Genomic DNA, 25,353 nt, shown 5'->3' on the forward strand with positions numbered 1-25,353 from the left:
TTACCTTCAAGTTTAAGATCAGCTTGTAGCTTTTGACTTGCTGGAGTGCAAGCTACTCCATGAACTGTACTTCAGTACTGGGGTTAATGCTTTTTATACAAGCCTGGCAACATTAAGATCTTAGAGTAAACAGTGCAAAAGTGTAAAAGAAAGATGGGCGTGCCTTGAATGCATGTAGGCAGGAGCATTGAGGTAACCAATTGGCATGCTGTGATTTGGAATCTTAGTGGTTTTATATCTGTTCATCAGCAAAGCTCCCAGTCAGTTCCTAATGTTTCTTGCTTCTCCTTTCTCAGATCATTCATGAAGAGTTAAATAAGCACTTTCCACAGAACCTGCTTTTTTAGAAATGGGTTCACTTCAAATACAGGTGAATAGCTGCAGGTTTGCATTAGTGTTAGGTTAAATGTGAGAACATGCATGGTTTGCCACATGGCACGTGAAGCATCTGTAACTACTGCTGCAGGGTAGGCACTTTACAGAAGAGTAGGTTGCTTATTCAAGTGTGTGATCTGGCTAGGCTGAGGGTGCTATTGATAGAAAGGAACCTCCTCGTTGTTTCAGTACAGTCCTCCATTCATCATTCTGGATTTTGGAATCCTCAAAATGGCATATATAGCATCCCATTTTATTTCTGTGATTTTCCACAGTGCACATTCTAACAGACAGTGTAACAATTGTGCATTTGATGTTTTATCAGTGATTATCTTCCTGTTCTTTTAGATAAAGAGCTGTATAAAGATGTTCTGTACTTGTTAGAAATCAGTCAATTAGCTGCTTTGTTGATGGAGTTGTTCACCGATGCTGAATTTGCTCTCATTGTATTGAAGGAAAAGTGGAGGAGAGATGCCAGTAAAATTCCAGTGAAGTCATTAAAATCATATCATATAATGGTTTAGATTAAAGATATCTAGCTCCAACCCCTCTGCCATGGGTAGGATTGACCCCCACTAGATCAGCCAGCTCAGGGTCCCATCCAACCTGGCTTTGTACACTTTCATAGCTTCTCTGGGCAACCTGATCCTTTCTTCCACCAAGATCTCATCTGTTTCAGTTTAAAGCCATCCCCTCCTTGTTCAGTCACTATGAGAGTGTGTAAAAAAATTGGTCTCTTCCTGCTTGTGCCTTTCAAGTACTGGAAGACCACAGTGAGGTCTCCTCGTAACTTTCTTTTCTCCAAGCTAAACAGGCCTAAGTGCCTCAACCTTTCTTCATAGGAGAGGTACTCCAGCTCTTTGATCATCTTTTTGGCCCTGAGTCATAATTATCCCAGGAATTGTTTCCCAGGTCAAATAGCTCATGCTTACTGTGAGTTGCCTGCAGATGAAGACAATTTGCTTGGGCAAACCTGCTGGTGTTTGTAATGTAAACAGCAGGAATGATTGGTACAGTATTGCAATGGATCATTGTGTGGTGTGCTAATTGTGTTAATACTCAACAGCTGTTGGGATGCTCAGTGGAGCAGTTCTCTGCAAGGCTTGACAAATACCATATCCTAAGCTTTCAGCAGTTAAATTAGATTCTGTGTTATGGAGATGAGTGGACTTGAGTGTCCAGTGCCTTTGACTTTTATCTCTAACTCATACTCACTGTGCTAAGTAACTTTTGCTTTCTACAGCGGCAATGGCATTTACTTACAGAAGTTATGCAGTACTTTGTAGTACAGTATGCAATGATATGCAGTTAAAGAGAAAACTGTCTTTTACCCTAAACCAACCTGTTCTTTGAGAAGGTGGTAACACAACTCCCAGACTTTGTCGTCTTCATCTTGGTTTTTTAATTAATGTGAGCTCTACCCTAGAAAATACTGTGATCACTGCATGCTCTGTATGCTGACAGAGAGAGTAACAAGCATGGAGCTTTTGTGACTCCAGCAGATACTGCTGCTGAGGGATTTGATTCATGTAAGGACCCAGACTTAGGGACAGAGTGGTTCCTATTCCCACTTGTTCATTCTGCCCAGGTCCTTTAATTGTGTTTTGTTTGTTTGTTTGTTTGTTTTTGTTGAAGGAACTGCTCAGGTGTTTGTGGAAGCAGCAGTTTATTTCAATTTGTTCTCATGTTTGTTTTTCTTTGTTTTTACTATTTAGCTTTATGTTTCTAAGCAATCGAACCATTTCTGCAGTGTCAATCTCTCTAGGATGGTTGGATCAAAGATGTGAAAATAAACTATTCCCGTTTGAAAGATCCTATTGCATGGTTAAAATAAATGAAGTTCACGTGCTTTGAGGGAGATGTTTCTGTATAGCAGGGCTGTTGTTGATAGCAAGCTTTGAGGAACTGTACTTATTTCTAGAAAAGATAGTTCATTTTACTTCAGAAGAATATCATTTAAAACATACTTGTGCTGCTTCTGGAAATTATTTATTCATTTGATTTTTCTTGATCTTGCCACAAAATACTGAATTTCTGTATCACTGATTGATAAGTACACCATAAAGGTAACTTGCATATCAAAGTGAATTTGTTGTCTCTATTACTTAGTCAATGGTTAAAAATGATGGGAACTGTAGATAACTGAATAAAAAGAGTCAGTTATAGGCATGGCAGACAGAAGACTATAATGAAAGGGCAGCACCATTCTACATAAAGAAACTTGTGCCTCTGTGGGTTTTTCCCCCCTCTAACCAGGGTACTCTGTTTTCCACTAGAACTTTGGAATATACAAATAAAGCACGTCTTTAAATGTGAATAAGATGGGATTTTTGTGGATGGCTGATATTTTTGGAGTAGTATTGAGTTGTGTTTTCAGGATTTGTAAGGTTTTTTGCAATAAGCTTTTGAAGAACTGATATGCGAGTGAGAAATTTGAAGGAACCATGGGACATTTACAAGAAGAACGTTTCAGTACAGCATGTATGTTAAGTATTTTGGTATGGATGTCTTATTCTTTTTGCTGGTGTAGCAGACCTGCTGTTCAGTTGCAAGGCTGTTTTATACTGTAAGTACTTTTACAGTTTTTTACTCTGTCTGGTGCTTCAGTTTCTGAAGTTTTAAAAGAAAAGTTTAAGCTAAGTGGTCAATTATCAAGTTTTCTATTACCCTAGACTTTTATTTTCAAAAGCCTGCTATATACTGTGGAGTCTTATTAAACTTTTATCTGTCAGGCTTTTAGTTTTTAAATAATTTAAACTACATATGCTGATTTGAGTGCCTGTCAACTTACACAGTTGACACGGTGTGTGCTGTATTGAGATGAAGCTGTAGTCTCTTGCATAGTCAAGAAACAAAAATTTGTGTTTAGGAGTGCCCACAACAGATTGAGTTCTGTTTTTCATGCTAAGCTACTATTCATGGCTATTGTAGCTGTGGCCCTTGACAGAACTGTTCTGCTGGAAGCTAATTACCTTAAGAGTGTGAGAAGACATGAGATGTAGCTGCTTTCATACTCTGTAAACTACTGTCTGTATCACAAATAACTACAAACAGCCTTATTCCTTACTGTTCCTCACAGGAGATTTCGAAGTACTAACACCCCCCCTTCCCCACAGCAGTCATTCTCTTTGTACTTGAGCTTTATTCACAAGTGCTCCTTAGTTCTCCACACACATTGATTTCTATATCCACAAGATAGAAATCCCAAGAGTAAAGGTCTTCAATTAGTCAACATCAAGGTTTGCTTCAATTGTGTTGCAGGTGCATTGATTCCACTGAAGCCCGACATTAGAGCACATGTGCCCTTTTTCAGGGCAGCTTGAAACATGGAGACTGTGAGGAAATACTGGATGAGAGAATGTGTGGCTGGAAGAAACATCAGAAACAACAGTGTTTAGAAAAATCTAAAGATTTTTCTTTACCTCTTACAAGAAAGAGCACCTTCCCTCCTTGATATAGCGAGCTAAAGGAGTTAAACGAGTTGCAACCATTTTTGTAGTTGCCCTCTGAACTATTGGTGGTTTGTGTAAGAAAAATGTTAGTTTTGCTCTGAATCTCTCTACATTTTAAGATGAAGTAACTCTGTGATGAAGGTCCAGTCAACCAAGGAATACTTCCATGTTTCTGCTGACTGCCAGTTTAACTGTAGATAGAAAAGTAAGATGGCTGAGTTAAAATTATAGGAGTCGAAATCTGGTATGTGGACTCGCTCAGAATCTGGTTAATATCTGATACGTTCATAGTGGAAGACATTACTTCTGCAGTATCAGTATATGCTAAATAAGGGAAATTTTAAAATAAATGGAGAGGAGAGGAAATAAACTGTTTCAGGTAGTGCCAGAATAGGATGCTCCCATTTTAGTGAGCATGAGTATTCTTAAACCTGTTCATGTTGGATAATTTTCTTTGAAGTTAGTACGAGATTTTTGAGGCAAGTTAAACTATAAATAATAATAGCTAGATGTGCAGTTGAATTTGAAACAATGTAAATAACCTAGTCATCACAGAATCACAGAATGGCCAGGGTTGGAAGGGACCTCAAGGATCGTGAGTCTCCAACCCCCCTGCCACATGCAGGGCCACCAACCTCCCCATTTAATACTAGACCAGGCTGCCCAGGGCCCCATCCAACCTGGCCTTGAACGCCTCCAGGGATGGGGCATCCACAACCTCTCTGGGCAGCCTGTTCCAGCACCTCACCACTCTCTCTGTGAAGAACTTCCCCCTGTCATCCAACCTAAATCTTCCCTCTCTTAACTTAAAACCATTTCCCCTTGTCCTGCTGTTATCTACCCTTTCAAAGCGTTGATTCCCTTCCTGTCTGTAGGCTCCCTTTAGGTACTGAAAGGCTGCAATGAGGTCACTCTGCAGCCTTCTTCTCTCCAGGCTGAACAAGCCCAGCTCCCTCAGCCTGTCTTTGTAGGGGAGGTGCTCCAGTCCCCTGCTCATCTTTGTGGCTCTCCTCTGGACCCTCTCCAACAGCTCTCTGTCTTTCTTGTACTGGGGGTTCCAGACCTGGACGCAGTATTCCAGGTGGGGCCTCACAAGAGCAGAGTAGAGGGGCACAATCACCTCCCTGTCCCTGCTGGCCACCCCACCTCATGTTTGATTTTGTTAACAAATAGAAGTTTTAATGAAAAAGACTCAGTTGTTACAGAATTTTCCCGGCAATATGGAATTTATGAGTTCATTTTCAAGTGCTGCTGAGTCCTGCATTTTTCCATTCCAAAAGGTACCTTAACAGCAGCACTGTTATTCAGATGCCGTGACAGTGTAAGAAAGGTATTCAAAGAGTGTTGCTTTAAAGCAAATCCTTACATTTAGTTTTAATTTTTATTCTCTTAGATTTGAGGCACTTTAAATTCATGGCTCCCCCTCGTATAGTCATCTTCAAGTTTTTGTTTAATGTGAAACTGATCTTATACCAGTTACTGTTCCTCAGCTTCAAAGGAGCTTGTCAATTTTATATGTAACAAGGTATGGAACAGAAACTTTTCAAGAGAGTCAAAGCAAGTTGGTTGCAAGTAGTGCAGTCAGTGTGTAGCTGCCTTGGATGTAACTGGAGATGCTCATTTATGTGCATACCCCATACCTTTCCTTTTTGCACTGGTAAATGTGGATTCTTTACTGCTTTTATAGAAGGTATTAAAAAAAAAAAATCAAGCACTGTGGCTCTTGCTGAAATCATTTTTTGGTTTCTCTGTGAACTTATACATGCTCTCATCTTGGATATTCCTTTAGATGAATTTATAGTAGTAAGCCACAGGAAATGGAATTTCTTATTCAAGTAGCTGCCTATGTACATCTTCCTGTATGGATACACCATAAGAGCCTGAAGTCAGACCTTTTGTACAGTGCCTGTGTGCCAGCTGGCTCATATTTGGCATGCTCTGTTCTTTGCTGCCTCGATGAAAAGCACATCTCAGTTCATGCCAACCACTTCTTGGCTATAGATGAAGATGCTTCTTGTCTTTGTTAGCTTTACCAAAACCTTTGGTTTTTTGTCTGTGGACCTGTTCTGTTTTGTTAATTGAGTTCTTTGTTGTTTTTTGAGTTGATTAGTAGCTTCTTTATTTGACGCTTCTTTAATCTCTGTGTATCACTCCAGTATCACAGAATCACAGTATTCACTCTCCAGTATATCTCTCCAGTAAGGTATGTTCAGCATCCCTTGGACTGAAATACTATTACTCACATGATGTGTCTGTGCTGGGTATCATCTGCTGCTTTGAAGTATTTTCATTCTTCAATATTTTGGAGGCCTGAATGTTCAGATCTATGACTATGTATCTGTAGAGGGGAGACTCTGGGTTGGGAATTTACCTTTTGGGTACAGTCTGGCTGGCTTTAAACCCAGGATTCTCCTTTCAATTACCTTTAGGAACTTACAGGAGAGGATGCATGTTCCTTCCAATCTGTATGTCTCTTCTGTCCATCACAAATCAAGTAACGATTTTCATTCAGGCCATGAATATGCTGCTGTGAGCAAATGGAGTTTAGAAATGAATTTTCAAGAAATGTCACTTTAGAAGATGTTCTTCTGTTCAGAATGGTACATAGCGTCAAAATAAAAGCTACAAACCACGCTTCACTGTATTCCCTTTCATTATTTTGTGGTTAAACTCCTCAGTTTTCAGCTCCATCGTTTTGACTGGTTTTTGTTTACATGTGTAAATAATCACCACCATCTCAAAGATGGACTGATAAAAGAGACAACTCAAGAACGAGGTGGTTTAGCTCAGCTTTTATTTGCACACCACAGACCAGCCACAAGGCCTGTTCAAAAAGCAGTCATCCAAAGCCTTTGTTAGCAGCTGCTTTCTGTTTTTGCCTAAACTTAATAGGTACTAATTTTCTGAAATATTTTTCAAGGTACACTGATACTGTTTCTGCATGCTATAAACACTTTATCTCATTGTAGAAAGACTTGGAAGTTTTGATGTAGTTTCTCTCTATTGTTCCTCCATTTCCCACGAGAATTTAGAGTATTGCTTCAGGCTACACAGCGGATACTTTCTGTCTTGTGGAAGATTAAAGCATGTATGAAAGTACTCCCATAAATTTGGCTGCAGGTATTTATCTGTTAATGCCAACATAACTTTCCTTTGGCCCAAGGAAAATGCCAGTGCTACTGTTGCAAAGCTAGCTTGCCCTTTGGTCTTTAGTTATCCCAGCTTTTGTAGATGGTGTGGTCTGTTTTGAAGTTTTGCACTACAGTGATTTCAACCTTTGAGTACTCTGTAGCTGAACAACTTGCAGATGGTTTTACATACTTTAAAAGATGCAACTGTTTTGGTTTTTCACACAGACATCAGTATACTTAGCAAGTTGAGTGGATACCTCTTCTGCTGCGTTGGAAAGGTAGCATCAAACCCAGTTATGCTCTGACATATTTTACTCACAGCCTGAACACTTTTTTTCAAGTGCTACCATATGCAGTGTTGGTAATGGGAAATACCTTGAAAATTCAGCTTCATTTGGAGATGACAAGAAGGAGTTTACTTTATTCAGCTTTGGGGTATACCTGTGCTAGTAAGACGGAGTTTGTGGCTGTTCAGGATCTGTTTCTATTGCTGACTAAAAAACCCAAACAACAACAACAAAAGCAACAAGGGTTGCTTGCATTTTTTTGTTTGTTTGTTTTAGGAAGTAGAAACTGCTATGGAGACCTTTGTAAGAGGAAAAGTCGATCAATTCCAAGTTTACAGGACAGATTTCCAGAACTCCAAGTTCACAGATAACGTAGTCTTTGAATATGATGCATGTTTCTTTCTTATATGTATCTTTCACATTAAAAGAAAATGCAAGATACAAGAATGTGGTTCTTGTTAGTTGATTATGCAGTCCTCCCTCTGTGGGTCTTCAGAATGAGCTGTGAAAAACAACCTTTCTGGTGATGAAAACCACTCATGTTGACATCTTAAGTCATAAGGAGTTGTCACAGTTTGACATACGAGCCAAATTGTGAGGTTCTGTCTTGGGAAACGTCCTAGTTCATTTCAAGCAAAGAAGACTGTCTTCATCCTATGATGATGATGAACAATTCCACACTTCGTTTCTCTATCCATTTCTACCTCCCCTTTTCTCTCTTTCGCAGGTCCTTCTGCAGTGGAAATCTTCTTGCTAAAGCAGAGTGCTTTGTCAGTATTGGGGAAGATTATTCTTTGAAATTACTCCCTCATTTTGGTAGGCAGCAGCCCATCCCCTTCCCCGTGAGGGCTTACAGTTGACTTAAATTGTCTCTGCACCAGTGTTCAGAAACCCTAATCTGTGTAACGCCTGCCTCTGACGTGAAAGGAATTTCTGCTTGGAAATACAATACTTGTGCCAAAATACAGTGTTTGACCTTTCGGGCTGCTAACTATTTGAAAAATGCTTGGTAATGCTAAGACAATTCTGATTCCTGGATATTCCTACTGTTTTTCTTGCTACCTAAGGTTTTATGCAATTCATCTGAGTTGAGTGCCTTGAAGGCAGTGGGCGCATGTTTGTTCTTGTAGATAAGGAATGAGAAGCGCCCACACTTCTGGCTCTTCTTCCATTTGAAGTACTGCTACAGAATTCTATTTGAATAGAGAAACTCGTCTTTTTCTTACAGCATAATTTGAGTTTCTTGAGGCAGGTGAGTCCAAGAGTAGGAGAGATTCTCGTGAAGCTTTTTTAAGCAAGCCTTTCTGCTGTAACTGCTGAGGTGGAAAAATAGAGCAAATTCTTAAGCCGTGCTGGATCAATGACTGGAAGCTGAAGAATTGTTGGTTAATTTTTCCTTCTTTAGCTCTTCATGACAATATTTGAATGGTCTAGCCAGAGCCTTCCCATGTGTAGAAGTTTCTGGCCCTGTTGTGGGGTCTCAGAATTGTAGCATCCATCACATTCTATTTGAAACACTGAAATTTCAGATGCTTGTGCATTTGACACAGAGGCAAGATTGGACTTGTCTCTAGGAAGGCAGCATCTTCTTAAAGCTGCTACTTGCTACTTGATTGCAGTGGAGTGTGCAGCTGCTTGAAGGAGAAGACAAAGTTAACCTCATTAAAATCACTGAATAATTCAATCTTCGACCTAAGCATGCAGAAGGCATTTCCCAGTTCTCTCTCTTGTAATATACCTGAGAGTGTGTGCTTGAGGAATCTCCTACGTAAGCATGCTAACTCACAGCCAAGTAACATTTATCAAGTAACAAAACTTTTGCAGAAGGAAAAAAGATGTATGATTCTAGAAATACAAAAGGAGAAAATCTCTTGAGAACAGTAGAGTAAAACATGTTCTAAGGAATTCAAATGACAGGGATGCAAGCCAGTGCCAAATGTGAAATGTCTGGGTTGCTTCTGAAACTGCCTGAAGCAGCTTCTGATCTGTGCACTAGAAGTGCTGATAAGTTTGTACTGACTTACAGTGGCAGTAACTGAAACTGTGTTATTTGTACTGGTAATTATATTCAGTTCCTTTTCTTACAGTTACTTCATTGAAGAATGAAATAGAGTTAATCTTTTGAAGATTTTTGTTGAAACAGAAGTCTATTAAACTATCTTACCTGGCTGCTGCAATAAGAGGATATGCAATTAATTTAGTAATCTGACTTTTTTAGTAATGAACCGTAGAAAACGGCTTAGTTTTATTTGAAAAACTAATGTTTTGCATTAGTAATTTCAGTATTTGCTATTTGTAGTGGGTTGTTTTATCATCTCCCATTGCATACATCACCTCACCTTTGTTCTATATGTTTGCCTCTTAAAAATCTTTCCTTAACATGTTCCTCTTTACTTCTATTTGTCATTTCATTCAACTTAATGTGAAGAAAAAATAAGAAGAAAATAAAATTTAAGCTTCTGTAGCCCTAACATTGCATTTTTCATCCCCGTATCGTTGTTCCTGTGTGTGATAGTCCTCTCTTGCTCTGCCTAAAGGAAAATTATATAATGCATGGCACAGATTTCCACTTAATGGCTGGCCAAAGGTACCACCGTAATAGTTGCGAGTGACAGTAGAAGAATTCTAGCCATCAGCCATTTATTTGGAAAAGAATTTTCCCTTAGGCCTTGTAGTCTGTTACAAAAGAGGGGACAAAATAGAAAGGTAATTCAGAATTGGTGTTAGAGCGAGTTGTGTTCTTGTTGCTCACATTTGAACATTTAATTTAAATTATTGATAAGTAGGTATTTATTGCAGTCTCACTCTTCCTGAAGTACTTAATTGAAGAAATTGACTCCAGTTTTGCTAGTGGAAAAAATGCTCGCAAATGGAAATAAATTGCATGGAACTGAACTGAGAGGCCACTCTGACCTTCGTGGAATCTTTGCTTCAAGTCGGTGTGTGGAACTTTCAGGATTCTTGCAAAATCTATACTGCCTTGGGAGCACATGCAGATTTAATACAGACATAAGCTGCAGAAAGGGAAACGAGTTTTTCTGATTTTTGGATTCATGCTTCTTAGTTCATTGTTCTTCTGTGATGATACTAAAGTAGCAGGTAGCAACCAATGGAAAAGTGTGAGGTTTGAATTTTGATTGTATCCGGAGGCTTCTTTGGTGAGTAAAGATGCATATCCACCAGTAATAAGTAGGTGTAGTCTCTCCAGTATTTGGGCCCAGCTGTAGAACTATTTCCATTCTTGTCATAGCAGAACAGGAGATTTGTTGATTAGTTCTATGAAACAGCCTATGGACCAGACTTAAGATACTTTTCATAATGACTTATATTTTCTCAGATGCATGGGAAGGATAAATGTGATTTTTTTTTCTGGGAGAGTGCTGTTTGAAATTAATCGGGATGAGTACTGTGTTATTTCCAAGTATTTCAGTTTGACTTCTGTTCTTCAGGAATTCTAACATGATTTTTATGAAGAATGATGCATTGCTTCGAAATGATGGAATACTTTAGGATGGAAGTGATGGTTTTAGCATACAGATTAGTTCTATGAAGCAGCCTATGGACCAGAAAGCATCTTCCTAAGTTGCTAGGAAGAGACTGAGGCAAAACAGCATCAAAATAAAAAAGAAAAAAAAAAGTTTTGTGAATCATGAGAAACATGATACTGTTTTCATCAAGAATACCTATAATACTTTAATGACCGGTCTCACAGTTTTATAGTTGTTGCTTTTACTGAATCCTTGCAGTGTTTTCTCAAACCAGCTTTCCTCACAAAAAAAAAACTCCAGCACCGGAGCGTAGAACCCAAAACCACAAGAGATTTCTGAATGTGGAAGATCTTGGCGTTTGTTAAGACTTGGTGTCACTTGGTATTGTCAGTCACCTCAAGATTAGAGGTTTTCCTTTCACTTCTGCTGTACACTGACTTGTGACCCTCTGTATGTCTGTATGGTACCGCCTGTCCTTTGCCGACTGCTGGCAGTGGGTCATCACTACACGGGGACAAAACAGGGAGTAAAATCATTTGTAAGCCTGGAAACAGCCACCAGCTCTGACCCAAGGCAGAGTCTGGCTACATGTGTACCTAGGAGTCAGGGGAATATTCTTTTTAGGGGTAGCATGGTCTCTATCCAGTTGTATACTCAATCTGCTTGCAGTAGAAGAAAAACTGGTACTTAAAACTTGGCAATCTGGCTTCTAAAGGTGAAGGGGTCTGTTTCTTCCTTCACACAGCTCACTTGAGATCTAGCAAAAAGGAGAGATACTTAAGTTTGTTAACAGTCAGGTGAAGATAAGTGTGGGAATACTCTGAAGCTGTGGTGAAAAGCAGCAAGGAAACAGCACTCTGTGTCTGTACTAGAGCCCTGCTGCAGTAGCTGCTGACTTCAGCATGTAAGTTCATTTCAGGGAAGTCAGTCTTCAAAGATATTCCGAGAGTGCTGGAGGTTTCTTTTAGAAAACACATCTGAGGCCAGGGAACAGCTTAATGCAGTTATTTGCCTCTATCCATGTACTTGTGATTTCTTACTGTTTCTTTATAATCTGGCAATGATTTGAAGTCTAGTAATGTTTTATTGTATTTGATGAGATTTTTGTTACCAGAAAACTCTCATGAGGTTTGCCCAGAGTTTTCTAGAACGTGTATATCTGCTTATACATTTTATTATGTTTTTTGAGACATTTACATTGGCTGCATGTGACTTGAGCCTGGCACCTCTGCTCTTTCAAACACCATTTCTTGCCTATGGTGCTGCTTTGGTCTTCTGGAACAAAGTTGATTTCTCTCCCCTTCCTGCTCCTCCCCAAGTGCATCATGAAGTGGTGCTTTGACAAATCCTACTTCTGTAATTCTGCTCTCTCCTCATTTTACTCTTGTAACCACATATTTTTAATGTAGGATCGTCTTATTTTTCGTCTTTTTTACCTCTTGATTTTGGTTTTTACAACCTGTAAGTTTGACTTGATTGGTTAATGTAGCTGTTATCCTATTATGTTTACAGCCAGATCTCATTTTTCAAGATCCCATTTTCAGCATTTTGGGTATACAAACATGGGTCATAGTTCTTCCTTTGTTAGTACTGTTCTTGTTTCATTAAGAGGCTTTATCTGCTCGCTAAGTGTGGCAGGCACGTCTCAGATGTTGCAACAAAACAGGTTGAATGATAAAAAGCTTAAAAATCCAAAGTGACACTTGTAAGCCATGGATTTGCTTCTGGAATAGTTGTTTGTCATGAAAAGATAATATAAATAAGATAGATACTGACACTTGCACATTTCAATCTTTAGTAGTGCGAGACTAAAACTAAGAATGAACTTTGAATCTTTAGCTTTGGAATGAGTAATGATACTGTGAACAAGGTATGGTTTCAGAAGGTGTTTGCCTTAATCAATCTTTAGAGGGTACGTAGAAGGGATGCACTCAGTATTCCAAGCAGCAATGCCTTCTTACTAATAAAATAATAGTTCTTCAGTAGTACCTATCATTTGCTAGAAAACTAAAACAGCCTGGCCCTTATCTTCATTATTGTGCCCATTCTTTTCCAGAGCACCTTGTTTCAGTTGGCTCTTAATAAATACAATTTTTAAAGTGTAACTTGTGAAGGATACTGATCAAATACACTTCCCCCTGTAAATATGCTGCCAAAGATTACACCTGCTTTCAGCAATATCCCCAGTTAAAACGTGATCAAAGATGCTTTCTGAAAGTGAAATTAAGTTATGTGATGATATCTACAGTATTTTTTTTTTTAATTAAGAAATTATTTTAGAATAGCTTCTCAAATTTTGCCCAGGTATTTTTTCAGTGTTTTAATGTACATAGAAACAACAGTAAAGCTGAAGTTAAGTTGCTATTTTTATATGCAGGTCTCTACAATCCAAGAACTTGTTACTGGTTACGAAGCCTCTTTGAGAACATGTGACCTTTTTGGTCCATGTGGTAAGTTTCTATGCATTGATTCTTGTCTTAATGATGATGTAATTACTGTTTATGGCAGCTAAGAAGAATTGTTGTAACGCTGAAACTTATTTTGCAAGAGAAGGATGTAATAAATTAATGTTTAGTAAATGAAAGCATTATAGGAAATACTTGATGAATTTGCTACGATTTGGGGTTTTTTTGGTATGTTTTCCACGTGCTGTGTTCAGTCTTAATTGGTTAATGAAACCTTTTCTGTTTTGTTCCAGAAAATGGAGAGAGAGAGCCCCCAACGACGCTGCTCTGGGTTCGGTATTTCCTGGCACAGCACTTTGACAAACTTGGCCAGTGTTCTTTGGCCTTGGATTACATTAATGCTGCAATTGCAAGCACTCCAACATTAATAGAACTATTCTACTTAAAAGCAAAAATTTACAAGGTAAAAAGTGAATTTGGACATGTTGAGACAATATTGTCTCTGTTACTTCTGAAAGAGAGATGCCGGTAATTGTAGATTTCAAGAGTTGGTCAATATAAAGTTTATCTTGAAATTTAGTTATTTAATTTCTCCATAACTACTTTCTTCCAACAGCATGTAGGTAACCTGAAGGAAGCTGCCAAATGGATGGATGAAGCACAATCTTTGGATACTGCTGACAGATTTATCAATTCTAAATGTGCTAAATACATGCTGCGAGCCAATATGGTGAAGGATGCAGAAGAGATGTGTTCTAAATTCACTAGGGTAAGTTTCCTGTTATAATGAAGGGAGGTTTTGTTTGCTTTTGGCAGTTCTTGTTTAACTTTGTTAATATAAGTCTTAATTTTTCACTAAGATCAGGAAGTTATCTTTTTTTCAAGTGTCCATTTTTAAAATAATGCGTGTCATAGCTTGCACTTAGTGATAAATAACTGTCAAGAGCCAGTAAATTTTGAGAAAATGGTTATTCAGAGGTACTTGTCCAGAAGTACTTCTGTAGTGACATACTTCTAAAGTACCTCTCTGAAAATGCCCCCGGTGAATACCTTGTTTGCAAAATCTGCCATTTGCCAATAATATAATTTGAGCTAACTGCACAGGAATGTGCAAGCTACTGCATTCATTATGACTCAATTATATTACGTAGATGTAATTTGGACTTGAACGTTTCATTGAAACTAGTGCTACAGACTACAGTTTTATAAGGCAGTTCCATTTATAAAAAGCAGGGCAAACAGTTTAAATGTGGTAATAGTTTTTTATATTTATATAAAATTCAGGTTCATCAAGTCTGGGTTTCCATATTATTTGTGTAACTGACTATGAAAGACAGCTACTTGGTGGGGTTTCCTAAAACACGTATGTAAGTTAGGCTCTTTAATTCTTCTTAAGTGTGAAAAAAATTGAACGTGAATCCAAGCTTCCTTGGTATTTTTGGGAGCCATTTGAAACTTGACTGCTAAAGCTCAGTGGGATTGAGTACACTCTCTGCAAGCTTGACAACACTAAGCTGAGTGATGCTCTTGATATAAGGGATGAGATCCAAGCTTGAAAAGTGGGCCCACGTGAACCTAATGAGGTTCAACAAGGCCATGTCAAGGTGTTGCACGTGAGTCGCAGTAATCCCAGATGTGTACAGACTGAGAGAATTCCTTCCCTGCAAGGGTGCTCTCAAGGACTTAGGAGTTCTTATGGTGATAAACTTGAAACAAACATTGTGCACTTGCAGCCCAAAAAGCCAACTGTATCCTGGACTGCATCAAAGGAGGGGTGGCCAGCAGGATGATGGGATGGGTTGTCTCCCTCCAGTCTGCCCTTGTGAGGACCCCCCTGGAGTACTGCATTCAGGCCTGGGATCCCCAGCATAGGAGAGATATGGGGATGTTGGAGCAGGTCCAGAGGAGAGCCACAGAGATGATTGAGAGGATCGGAGCACCTCTCCTATGAAGACAGGCTCAGGCTCCCTCCTAGAATTTAAAGGGAGCTTATGAACAGGGAGGAGACTGACTTCTTATATGGTCTGATACCAGTAGGACGATGGGGAGTAGTACTAAAATTTAAAAAAAAAAAAAAAGAAAAAAAGGGAGATTTAGATTAAATGTTATATTAGGATGGAATTTTTCACTGAGAATGTGATGAAGAACTGGGACGGGTTGCCTATAGAAGTTGTGGATGCCCCATCCTTGGATGCATTCAAAACTAGGTTGGATGAGGCCCTGGTTAGCTAGGTATATTGGGATGCAATCCTGTCCACAGCAAGAGGATTAAAACTAGGTCTTACAGGACCCTTCCAACCCAAGCCATTCTGGCATTCTGTGAAGTCACTGTATATGATTGTGTGAAGGCAAGGGCAAGAAGTGAGTAGATACCAGTAGTAAGATAGGATAGATCTGTTCCTAAATATTTAAACATAATGAATTGAATGGGATTTTCTTTGTGTTGCCGTAAAATGTTCTGATTTCAGTGACTGGAATTCTTGATATTTGGATTGTGCTTCCAGTTTGTTCTCGACCTTGAATATTAAATATATAAATAATGCTTCCCATGAAAAAGCATGAAGTATGAATCCAAACAGGTTTTGTCGGGCTAACAAACAAGTTCTAGTCATGTTTGAAAAAAGATGGTAAACTCTAATGGCAAAAAGTGATAATAGCACCTATTTCAGGAAGGGACTTCTGCTATGGAAAACCTAAATGAGATGCAGTGTATGTGGTTCCAGACTGAATGTGCTGCAGCTTATCAAAGGCTAGGGAAATACGGTGAAGCCTTGAAAAAGTGTCACGAAGTAGAAAGGGTAAGTAGGTAAAAACACTTTATTTTATTCCTGTTAATAAAGATATTTGCAGCTGTAAACAGCACAATTTTCTTTGCATACAAGTTTTCTAAAAGTTTCTAAAGCAGATTAATTCTTGGTGATTTATTGTAATAGCTAAGGATGGCATCTGTTATCTGTTATGTGTAAAACTATTGTGGAATAGTGAAAAGGATTCAGTATAAAATGTTGTCTCTTACCTACTACTTCTGCACTAACTTCACGCTGTCTTTTTGCTAATTGTTTTTTAATAAGAGCAATCATATTTCAATTGGCTTTTAAAAAGTGCCTAAGCCTTTGAACATTATCATTATAGTTTTTGCAAACAAAATGAGATTTTCCTGGGTTTATTCTTCCTACTGACAGATTCTCTTGGATGGTCAGTATTATAAGAATAGTTCTATGCTTGTTAAATAATGCCTGTAGAATCAGTTATAATTTTATCTCCATTTATATTAAAAATAGAGTAAGCCAGGGAAATGCCTTAGACTTGGTTTCCTTTTTTTCCCCTCCTTGAAGCATTTTTTTGAGATAACGGATGATCAATTTGACTTCCACACATACTGCATGAGAAAGATGACTCTTCGTGCCTATGTAGACCTTTTGAGATTAGAAGATGTGCTCAGGAAACATGCCTTCTACTTCAAAGCTGCTCGATCAGCAATTGAAATCTACTTGAAGCTTCATGATAATCCTCTTACCAATGAAAGCAAAGAACAAGAAGTGAATTCAGGTATCTAGACTATAACGGAGGCTCATATGTGTATGAAAAGTAAAAGCTTTTTAAGCTATATAAGTTATGTGCTATAGAATCAGTGAGTTGTAACATAAATGCCTTGTTCCATTTCTGTTGCTTATTATTTGATCAGTAACTGGAAAGAAATCATAGATAACATAGTACAGCTTTTTTTTTCCCCTCTATGCTCCCCACATCATATTGTAAAACCAGTGTGTGAATGAACCTAGCTGCAGCTAGAGTATTTGAGAGAGGAGTAGTATTTCAGAACCATAAGAGGAAAATCAAATTGAATTCAGCCATTTATACATTTAAACAAAAGATAAGTGTCAATAACTGGTGAATTATGAAACATAATGGGTAGATATGGTGGGAAAGCAGTCTGACTTGCTGTAAGAATTATATTTTAACATGTATTTAATCTTTATAGATTTGGTAGTATTACATTATAGTGATACTAGTTAGCATTGCGTTACATGTATCATTTTTCGTGTAATTTTGGGGCCAAAAAATACATGGACAAGTGTGTATTAGCACAAGTAATACACTTGTGAATTCATTTGAAACTAGTCCGTAAAGAGAATGCAGAGTCCCTTTGGAAATCAGTTGTGCATGGCATGAATGTCAGAATATTCAATGACAAGTGATTTATGAGGATTTTATTTTTTATCTTAAGAAAATAGTTGCTTGTTCTTTTGTGGAGTCTTTATGACTGTCAACTCTGCAGTAGTAGACAGAAGAGATTAAATTAATACTTAGCTTTTTGCAAAGGGAAGGATATTTGACATGGAAATTAAAGAACAATAACAACAACAATGTTGAACCCAATGTTAAACTCAAAAGCCTTTTATGTTGCCTTTTATTGAGTCTTACCTTTTATTGAGGTGAATGAGTTCTTTCCCTCTTTATTTATATGTATGAAGCACACACAAAAAGAGTCACACCTCACAGCACAGTTCAACTTGCATCATTTTCCACTCTGCCTTTAATTTTGATTCTGTATATAATGTAGCAGTATTTAATAAAAATTAAAGTGAGGAAGATTGTGAAGTCATGTAGTTAATATTCGTGTTGCAATTTAGTAGACTTATCCACAGGGGAAGAAAAAAAGGGATAAAACATTTTTCTCCTTGCTCCACCATCTTAATGGTGGCTGGCCCCAGGATGGGCCCAGTAGATGTGATGCCATTGCCACAAAAAACATGCATGTCCCTCAGTAGCTTGTTCTTCTTTCCTTGCCACATTATTTGTGCAAATCCTGTTGTCTGTGAAATATGACAGAAGGCCAAGTGGAAATGAGTGTAATTCCAGCTGAAGTGGGAGTGGGGAAGAGTGAAGGCTTCTCACTTCTGTATGAGCCTGTAGGAAATCATGTTTTTTGTGTATTCTTCATTTATAAATCTGAACCCATCAAACAGCATGAAGTCTCCTATAATGGCAGTATTTAACACATACCAGAAATTCTACCTCGAAACTACACTGGTTGCTTGCATCCATTTAGCTATAATGATGATATGTAGAAAACGAAGGCTGTTATCAAGGCTGTATATGGATCAGGCATGTTAATGAAAGGTGGCAGGCTTGTTTGAAGTTGAAATGCAAATCAGTCAGGATGCTTTAGTCAGAAAGTTGGAAAGAAGCTGAGCCAGAGTCAACACGTGAGCTCAGTATTACCTTTCAAAGTCATTATTCATTTTCTATGACAAAATCTGTCACGTGGATTTAAAAGCTTCCTGTAGTTAATCTTTCAAGTAGATGAGGCTTTTTTTTAACAATTTTCATAGGGTAAATAAACCAGATCAATTGTTGTGTTGTAACCCAGTAGTAAAGTTGGATGCTGCAGTGATATGATACCCTGGCAAATAAAAGTACATCAAAATGGATGGAAGAGCATAGCAGCATTCCTGAGGGCTGATTGAGACACACATCTTAATGAAACAATTACTGTGTTTGTTACTTAATCTGTAGAAAATCTCTCAGCCAAAGAACTGAAGAAGATGCTTAGCAAGCAAAGAAGAGCACAGAAGAAAGCAAAACTTGAAGAGGAAAGAAAGCATGCAGAAAGAGAGAGACAGCAAAAGAATCAAAAGAAAAAGCGAGATGAAGAGGAAGAGGAAACTAGTGGACCTAGGGAAGAACTAGTTCCTGAAAAACTGGAAAGGGTTAGCATGGTGTCTTTGTTACCTTTGGGTCATTACCTTAACAAACCTATAATACAGATTGATTGATACAGATTGATACAGGTTTTCTAAAATAGTCCATCAATTTCTGTGTGCAAAGATACCTTTTATTTATAGGCTACTTATACTGAAGAATGATAATTTTTTTCTGATAAATTGAAATTCTGTGTTTATATTATTGCTTTAAATCTTGATTCTTCCAAAAGTAAGCCGTCTTCCATCAGATTCTGAACAAAAAGATGATTCTTGCCCAAAGCACCATTAGTTTTCATACAGCGAAAAGAAAGAAGTTAACCGAAATGATTGCAGTCCACAGAGTATGAAAACAAAGCCAGTATTTCCTTAAGCACAAAGAATTTCCCTTTATCAAAGTAACTTCAGAAGCTTAAACTTTTTGCCTGAGGTGGTCATGTTTTCTTTTTAACTGCTAACTTAGACCATAACCTATTGCACTACATGAGTGGTGCCACAGTTAGCACTGCTGTTGCCTTTGTCAGTATGAAGTCATGAGTACACACTTTGAAATCTTAGCTTTCTGAATTTTGTTTGAATAGTGCTTGAACACTTCACCTTTGGCCTCTGATTGTTTAAATGCTCTGAAGAACAAACTATTATTGGTAGATTGTGTCAGACCTTTATTTGTATTCTTTACTCTCATTGTGTGTTTGTTAACAGGCAGAAAATCCATTAGAAGAAGCCATTAAATTCCTTATTCCACTTAAGAATCTTATTGGAGATAACATAGACACCCATTTATTAGCATTTGAAATATACTTTAGAAAAGGTAAAGTATCACTTCTTTTTGCTCTACAGATTTTTAATTCTTCACTGTGACCTGTGTTATTTGACTGTTACAGAATCACAGAATCCTTAGAGTTGGATGGAACCTCTGAGGGCCATCTGGTCCAATTCCCCTCTTGACTGTTGTCTAAAATATCCTGAAACAGATAATTCCTTAACTGACTGAAGCAGGGATATGTGATATCCAGAAATTGTGGGGCATATACAATGCAAAATGCTAAGAGGAAAATAAGTGTTAGCATACCCTGATGAATGCTATAGGAATATGTCTGTAGTGTAATCTTTAGGGGAACACAAAACCAAACAGAAGCATTATCAGTTTTGTCAGTTTCATCTTTAGGAATTTCTGTATCCTTAAGAAGGTTGAGTGCAAAAAGTAAATCTTTCTGATTTCTCTGTAGACCTTCATATTTCTCATGTTTTTACCAGATTTACTAAATAAAACAGTAGCTAACACAGAGAACTAGAAGAAGTTGCATGTTTTTAATCTCAACATGCTTTTGTTTTTTTTCCCTTCCCACAGGAAAGTTTCTGTTAATGTTACAGTCTGTCAAAAGAGCTTTTGCTATCAACAGTAATAATCCATGGCTTCATGAGTGCTTGATTAAATTCTCTAAAGCTGGTATGTGTATAGGAAGTACGTACATATGTATGTATAAGGATATAGGAGGTAATGTGAATGAATACATAAATACATGTTTTTGTCATGTGTAAATATACTCTTGAAACACAAACTGAAGTCAAGACAAAAATGAATGGTTTGTTTTTCTAGGCAATACCTAAGAAAGCACAGGTTGTGCTATGCAGGGTAAAATATACATGAATTTTATGTACTTTTTCCTGCATTAATCCAGCAGGTGGACCCACTAAGTCACTGGTTAGATTTTACAGAGAAGTAGGTGTTCCAGAGTCCCTTGAAATTCCTAAATGTTTTAACAAAGCAAGTATCAAATATGAGAGAGAGATTCTGACTGAAGTATGTGCTGTGAGCTTGGTGTGTTAGGTAGCAGAAAATACACATAGCAGAGAGCTTGTATGAATAACTCGTATATAAATGCATCTGTAATGCATTTATAGAGCTAAAATGAAATTGTTCAAGTGCATGTTTTTCTTTTTACGTGCAACTACTTTGATTTTTAGAAGCCTATTAATAAATAATGTAAAAAAAAATTATGAAGAATAGAAACTGAACAAGCACTATAGAGTTTATAAATTTCTTAAATCATAGAATCATAGAATGGCCTGGGTTGAAAAGGACCACAATGATCATCTGGTTTGAACCCCCTGCTGTGTACAGGGTCGCCAACCACCAGACCAGACTGCCCAGAGCCACATCCAGCCTGGCCTTGAATGCCTGCAGGGATGGGGCATCCACAGCCTCCTTGGGCAGTCTATCCCAGTGCATCACCACCCTCTGGGTGAAAAACTTCCTCCTAATATCCTACCTAAACCTCCCCTGTCTCTGTTTAAAGGCATTCCCCCTTGTCCCATCACTGTCCACCCTTGTAAACAGTCTTTCATCCTCCTGTTCATACACTCCCTTCAAATATTGGAAGGCCACAATGAGATCTCCCCAGAAGAAGCACTAGCAAACCAAGTGTTTCCTTTTGTCATATATATCAGCTTATCAGACTTTAATGTGAAGTCTTAAATGTTCTAGGATGATAAACTATACATAAGACTGTAAAGACAAACAGTTGAATATTTCTTGCTGACTTCATTCACAGATAGGTGATTGAAATTCACTCTGACTAGTAGCATATGTTTTCATCAGAACATGTATGTGTTTGCAACAAATATGTTTCAAAATGTAATCATTCTGACAGATTTGTTTTCTGTATACTGAAGTGCTGACTTACAATACTGTTGATCTGAGATTTGTTTCTGGGCACAGATTTGTGAATTAGAAAAGAAAGTTTTGCAGTGATGTTTGTTGTTTCACATTGTTTCCTACAGTTGTCTGAAAGTACTTTTTTTTCCCACCTCTCCCTCTTACCCTGCCCCTTTCCAGTATCTGACCACAGTAACCTCCCAGAAATTGTGAGCAAGGTCCTAACTCAAGAAATGCAGAAAATCTTTGTCAATAAAAACTTGGAAAGTTTTAATGAGGAGTTTCTCAAACACAATGCTACCTCCATTCAGCACCAACTTTCAGGTTTGTTTAACTTTCCAGTGCTTTTGCAAACGTGTTGATTTCAGTGATTCACGTTACCAGTCAGTTTCTTCATTATACATCGGTTGGAAAGAGACAGAAACTTGCCTGTTTACTTTTTTTCCTCTGCCTGCTTGTACCACTTAAAGCAAACAAAACAAAACAGAAAAAACCCCACACAACTTACTCACTTTGTGCATTAGATGCATAAGGAACCTGCTGCTTACCTCTCTGAAGTCTAATAGCAGAACACCTGTAGTGGATTTGATAGCTTAAGCATGGAAGCAATGTCATCTCTTCTGTTTCAGCTTTTAATGTTGAAATAATTAGAAAATATAAAGCAAAACAAGAACGTCTAGCAAATGTAATTATAAAAATCTTACATGGCAAAAGCAGTGCTTTTCCTCCTCTTTTCTATTCAACTGGAATGTCTCGGGATATTGTCACAACTTTGTCAAGTAGCAATAGCGTGAATCAAAATAGAAGGACAAACTTCTTTTTCTGCTCACTAGGCAACAGTGAAAACATGCAAATATGACAAATTCATATTACTTCTGTGGAAAAGTTATGAACAGCTGCTGGAGTTGAGAAAACTTGATTATTTTTTTTTTTTCTTCAATTTCCAGTACTGATCTCATTTAGTTTGCAAAAGTTATCCAAGTTCTGCCAGGGTTCACTGGAGAAAGTTAGCTCCAGAGAACCAATGGCCTGGCTTAGAGGAGGAGTTTGGGGTAAGTCACCCCAAACTTAGAAGAGCTCTGTTTCAGAACAGCATCTTGAGAGAAATACTAGCACCCTTTTCCCTTTGAGCAGGTTCAGGTGTTGGGAAGTCAGGTACAGGTATCTCAGCAGATGTTTGCTCCTGATTCTTTCAGATGTGGTGTTCTAATCTCTTCATCTTGTTAGGCATCTTACTGGATGTTTTCCAGGTTCTACTTTCTCTTTGCATGTTATTATGGAAATATGTTTATTTTGTCCTAGTAATTCTACAGGATTGAGTGTGTCTGTATATGCAGCATTGCATTTAGTAATGCTATTATCTCAATGTTGTGCTTTTTTTTTTTTTTGTGATAAGGTGCAAAAATGATGTATTTTCTGGACAAATCGAGGCAAGAAAAAGCAATTGCTGTGGCTACTAGATTGGATAAAAACATGAGAGACAAAAATGTGAAGGTAAAAAATGCAGTATTGAGAGAAGTGTGTAAAAGAATGTGTACTTAACTGAATGATAACATACATGCTTTATTTGTCACGATAAATTAATGTTCAGAGGAGTGAGGTTTTTGAACTTTGGAAAAAGGTAATTATATCTAAATACCAACACAATACCTGTGTTTGTTCAGATTAGTAAAATGTAAAGGCATTAACAGTTATTAACTGTTCCTTTTCTTTCTGTAGACATTAACCAAGGTTTTTGAGGCACTGCTTGACGGCAGTTTTGGAAGTTGCCACACTCAATGTGAAGAATATCAAGCAGCCTGTCATAAACTGTTTCCTTTTACATCTGCCTTTATGCCTGCCACAAACGAAGATGATAGCAGCATTGCATCTGTGAATCACACAGCCATTAACCACGACTTACTGTCTAATGAAATATGAAGTAGCATATGCAAGCCCGTGTGTGTGTGCCTACATACCCACACACACATACAAAACTCTGACTGTCATTACATGCTGGCTGGATACGGATCAGGGTTACTTTTCCAGGTTGCATTTTAATATCTTTAACAGGTCTAAAATGAAATATTTGGTTAGCTTAATGAAATGGAGTATCCTGTTAGTTACTTTTTTTTCTTCCCAACAAAAACTGCCAATATTTATGTAAACATGATCTTTAATCAGCATTTTTCATGTTTATACTTGTACAGTTTTAAGTCTTTTAATAATCCATCAGCCCTCCCTCACAAAAAGGAAAATGATGGATGTTAGACTGCTTTCACAAGTGTCATTGCATATACATATGAATGTGATCATATCCTGTTAAGAAATGATCTTTTGAGCATCTTTAGCAGATTAAGACAGAAGTGCTGCTTGAATGACCCTCTTCATCTTCTACTCTTGTTCTTGGGATTTTATTTTTTTTTACCTTTTATTTTTTAACCTTTGCTCAGTTTGGTTTCTTTTGAAGCACAGTGGACGTTGGAGGTTTGCATGTTTTTGTAAGGTGTGTGTCTCATGGAACCGGTGTTGATGGATATGAAGATTAGGTTTGTATGAAAACTAAGGGTTTTTGAAAATTGTATTCTATCTGCCTTGTGTTCCATAACTATTATTTCTTAAGTTTATGATCAGTTTAACGTTTTCTGTTTGAGTATTCTCAAGCAACTCCCTGAAAATGCAATGAATTTAATACTGTTGTCTGTTTTGGTTTTTTATTGTTGTTGTTCCATCTTCCCCTTCTTTCTCTCACTTCTGATTTCTCCCCATCTGTTCACTTACTGACATTTAAGTTAAAAAAGCTGCTCCAATATTGGGTAAATGCATAAGGTACAGTAAAGGGGGATGCAGTTCCCCTCTACATCCTACAAATTCACTGCTAAGTTTACTGTATTACCTCCATTAAAAGTCTTAGTTGTGAATTTATGGCCAATATATCAGCACTTCTCCTGCCTAAACACTATTGCTGTAGGTGCTGCAAAGCAAGCAGTATGTCAGGAGTGTGTTTTATATTTAAAAGCTGTTCAAAGGAGCACGAAGAGGATGACTACAAATCACAATGAATCTTTTTCTTTATTCTGGTGCATTAACTATTAAACACACGACATGAAAATGGAAGTTTGAATCTAATATACCTATTTAAAGCATAATGCTGGACAAAATGGCTACATATGACAGCTTTACATTCTATAAAGAACTGCTATCAAAATATAACTATACTGTGGCTTGTACAGAAAATCCATTTTCTGGAAACTGTAATGGAATCATTCAGTCAGTTTTGTTTTTATTCCACTGCAGTGTAAATAATTTCAGTAATATTAACTAGCCCCTCTAAGGCAAATATGAATTCACGAAGAGGGGATTTTATTAAGACAAATAAACTGTTCTAATTAAAATTCTCTTTTGTGTGTCATCTATTTAGATTCAAAACTGTTGAATGGAAGACTCACTGTAAAATATTGCCAACATATGTTATGCTGTAATAAATTATTTTGTACACACTTGCCTTTGCTTTGGAATTCTTGTGTATTTATGGACATCAAGCATCAGCCCATCACACATTTGTTAATTTGTTTTCTTTTCAGTTGCATATTCACTGGTTTAACCCAGACTCTCGAAATAGTTGAAAAGTAATGGCTGTATTTATCATATTGATGTATAATTCATATGTAGTAATGTGCTGCCCTTAGAAATGCAGCAGGACATCTTTATGTTATGTATTCCCCATGCCGTTCGCTGTTGAGCAGCTTGTGTCTCAGGCAGGGAATGGTAACTGACCATGATGGAGTCGTTTTGGCTCAGCTGACCCCTGGCACCACCTATCAGCCTGCATACAGTGGAGACGTTGGTGCAGTCCTTCCTGTCTTAGCATG

The 25,353-nt window shown here is 37.7% G+C and overlaps 1 protein-coding gene across 2 annotated transcripts in view; it reads left to right on the forward strand.

Annotated features, from left to right (window-relative positions):
• Positions 1–24,986, forward strand: part of NAA16 (N-alpha-acetyltransferase 16, NatA auxiliary subunit) — a 65,511-nt gene extending 40,525 nt beyond the window's left edge. The window contains exons 10-20 of one of the 2 annotated variants that reach the window (XM_048932738.1): positions 13,111–13,183; positions 13,432–13,601; positions 13,755–13,907; positions 15,808–15,936; positions 16,474–16,687; positions 18,659–18,852; positions 19,546–19,654; positions 20,195–20,308; positions 21,683–21,826; positions 22,899–22,996; positions 23,222–24,986. In XM_048932738.1, the coding sequence (XP_048788695.1) occupies positions 13,111–13,183; positions 13,432–13,601; positions 13,755–13,907; positions 15,808–15,936; positions 16,474–16,687; positions 18,659–18,852; positions 19,546–19,654; positions 20,195–20,308; positions 21,683–21,826; positions 22,899–22,996; positions 23,222–23,422 (1,599 nt within the window). In that variant the 3' untranslated portion in view covers positions 23,423–24,986. The remainder of the gene's footprint in view (positions 1–13,110; positions 13,184–13,431; positions 13,602–13,754; positions 13,908–15,807; positions 15,937–16,473; positions 16,688–18,658; positions 18,853–19,545; positions 19,655–20,194; positions 20,309–21,682; positions 21,827–22,898; positions 22,997–23,221) is intronic. The other variant, XM_048932749.1, reaches the window with a different exon arrangement.
• Positions 24,987–25,353: the final 367 nt, after the last annotated feature.

This window comes from Lagopus muta, chromosome 1 (genome assembly GCF_023343835.1).
Source record: "Lagopus muta isolate bLagMut1 chromosome 1, bLagMut1 primary, whole genome shotgun sequence".
Taxonomy (NCBI): Eukaryota; Metazoa; Chordata; class Aves; order Galliformes; family Phasianidae; genus Lagopus; species Lagopus muta.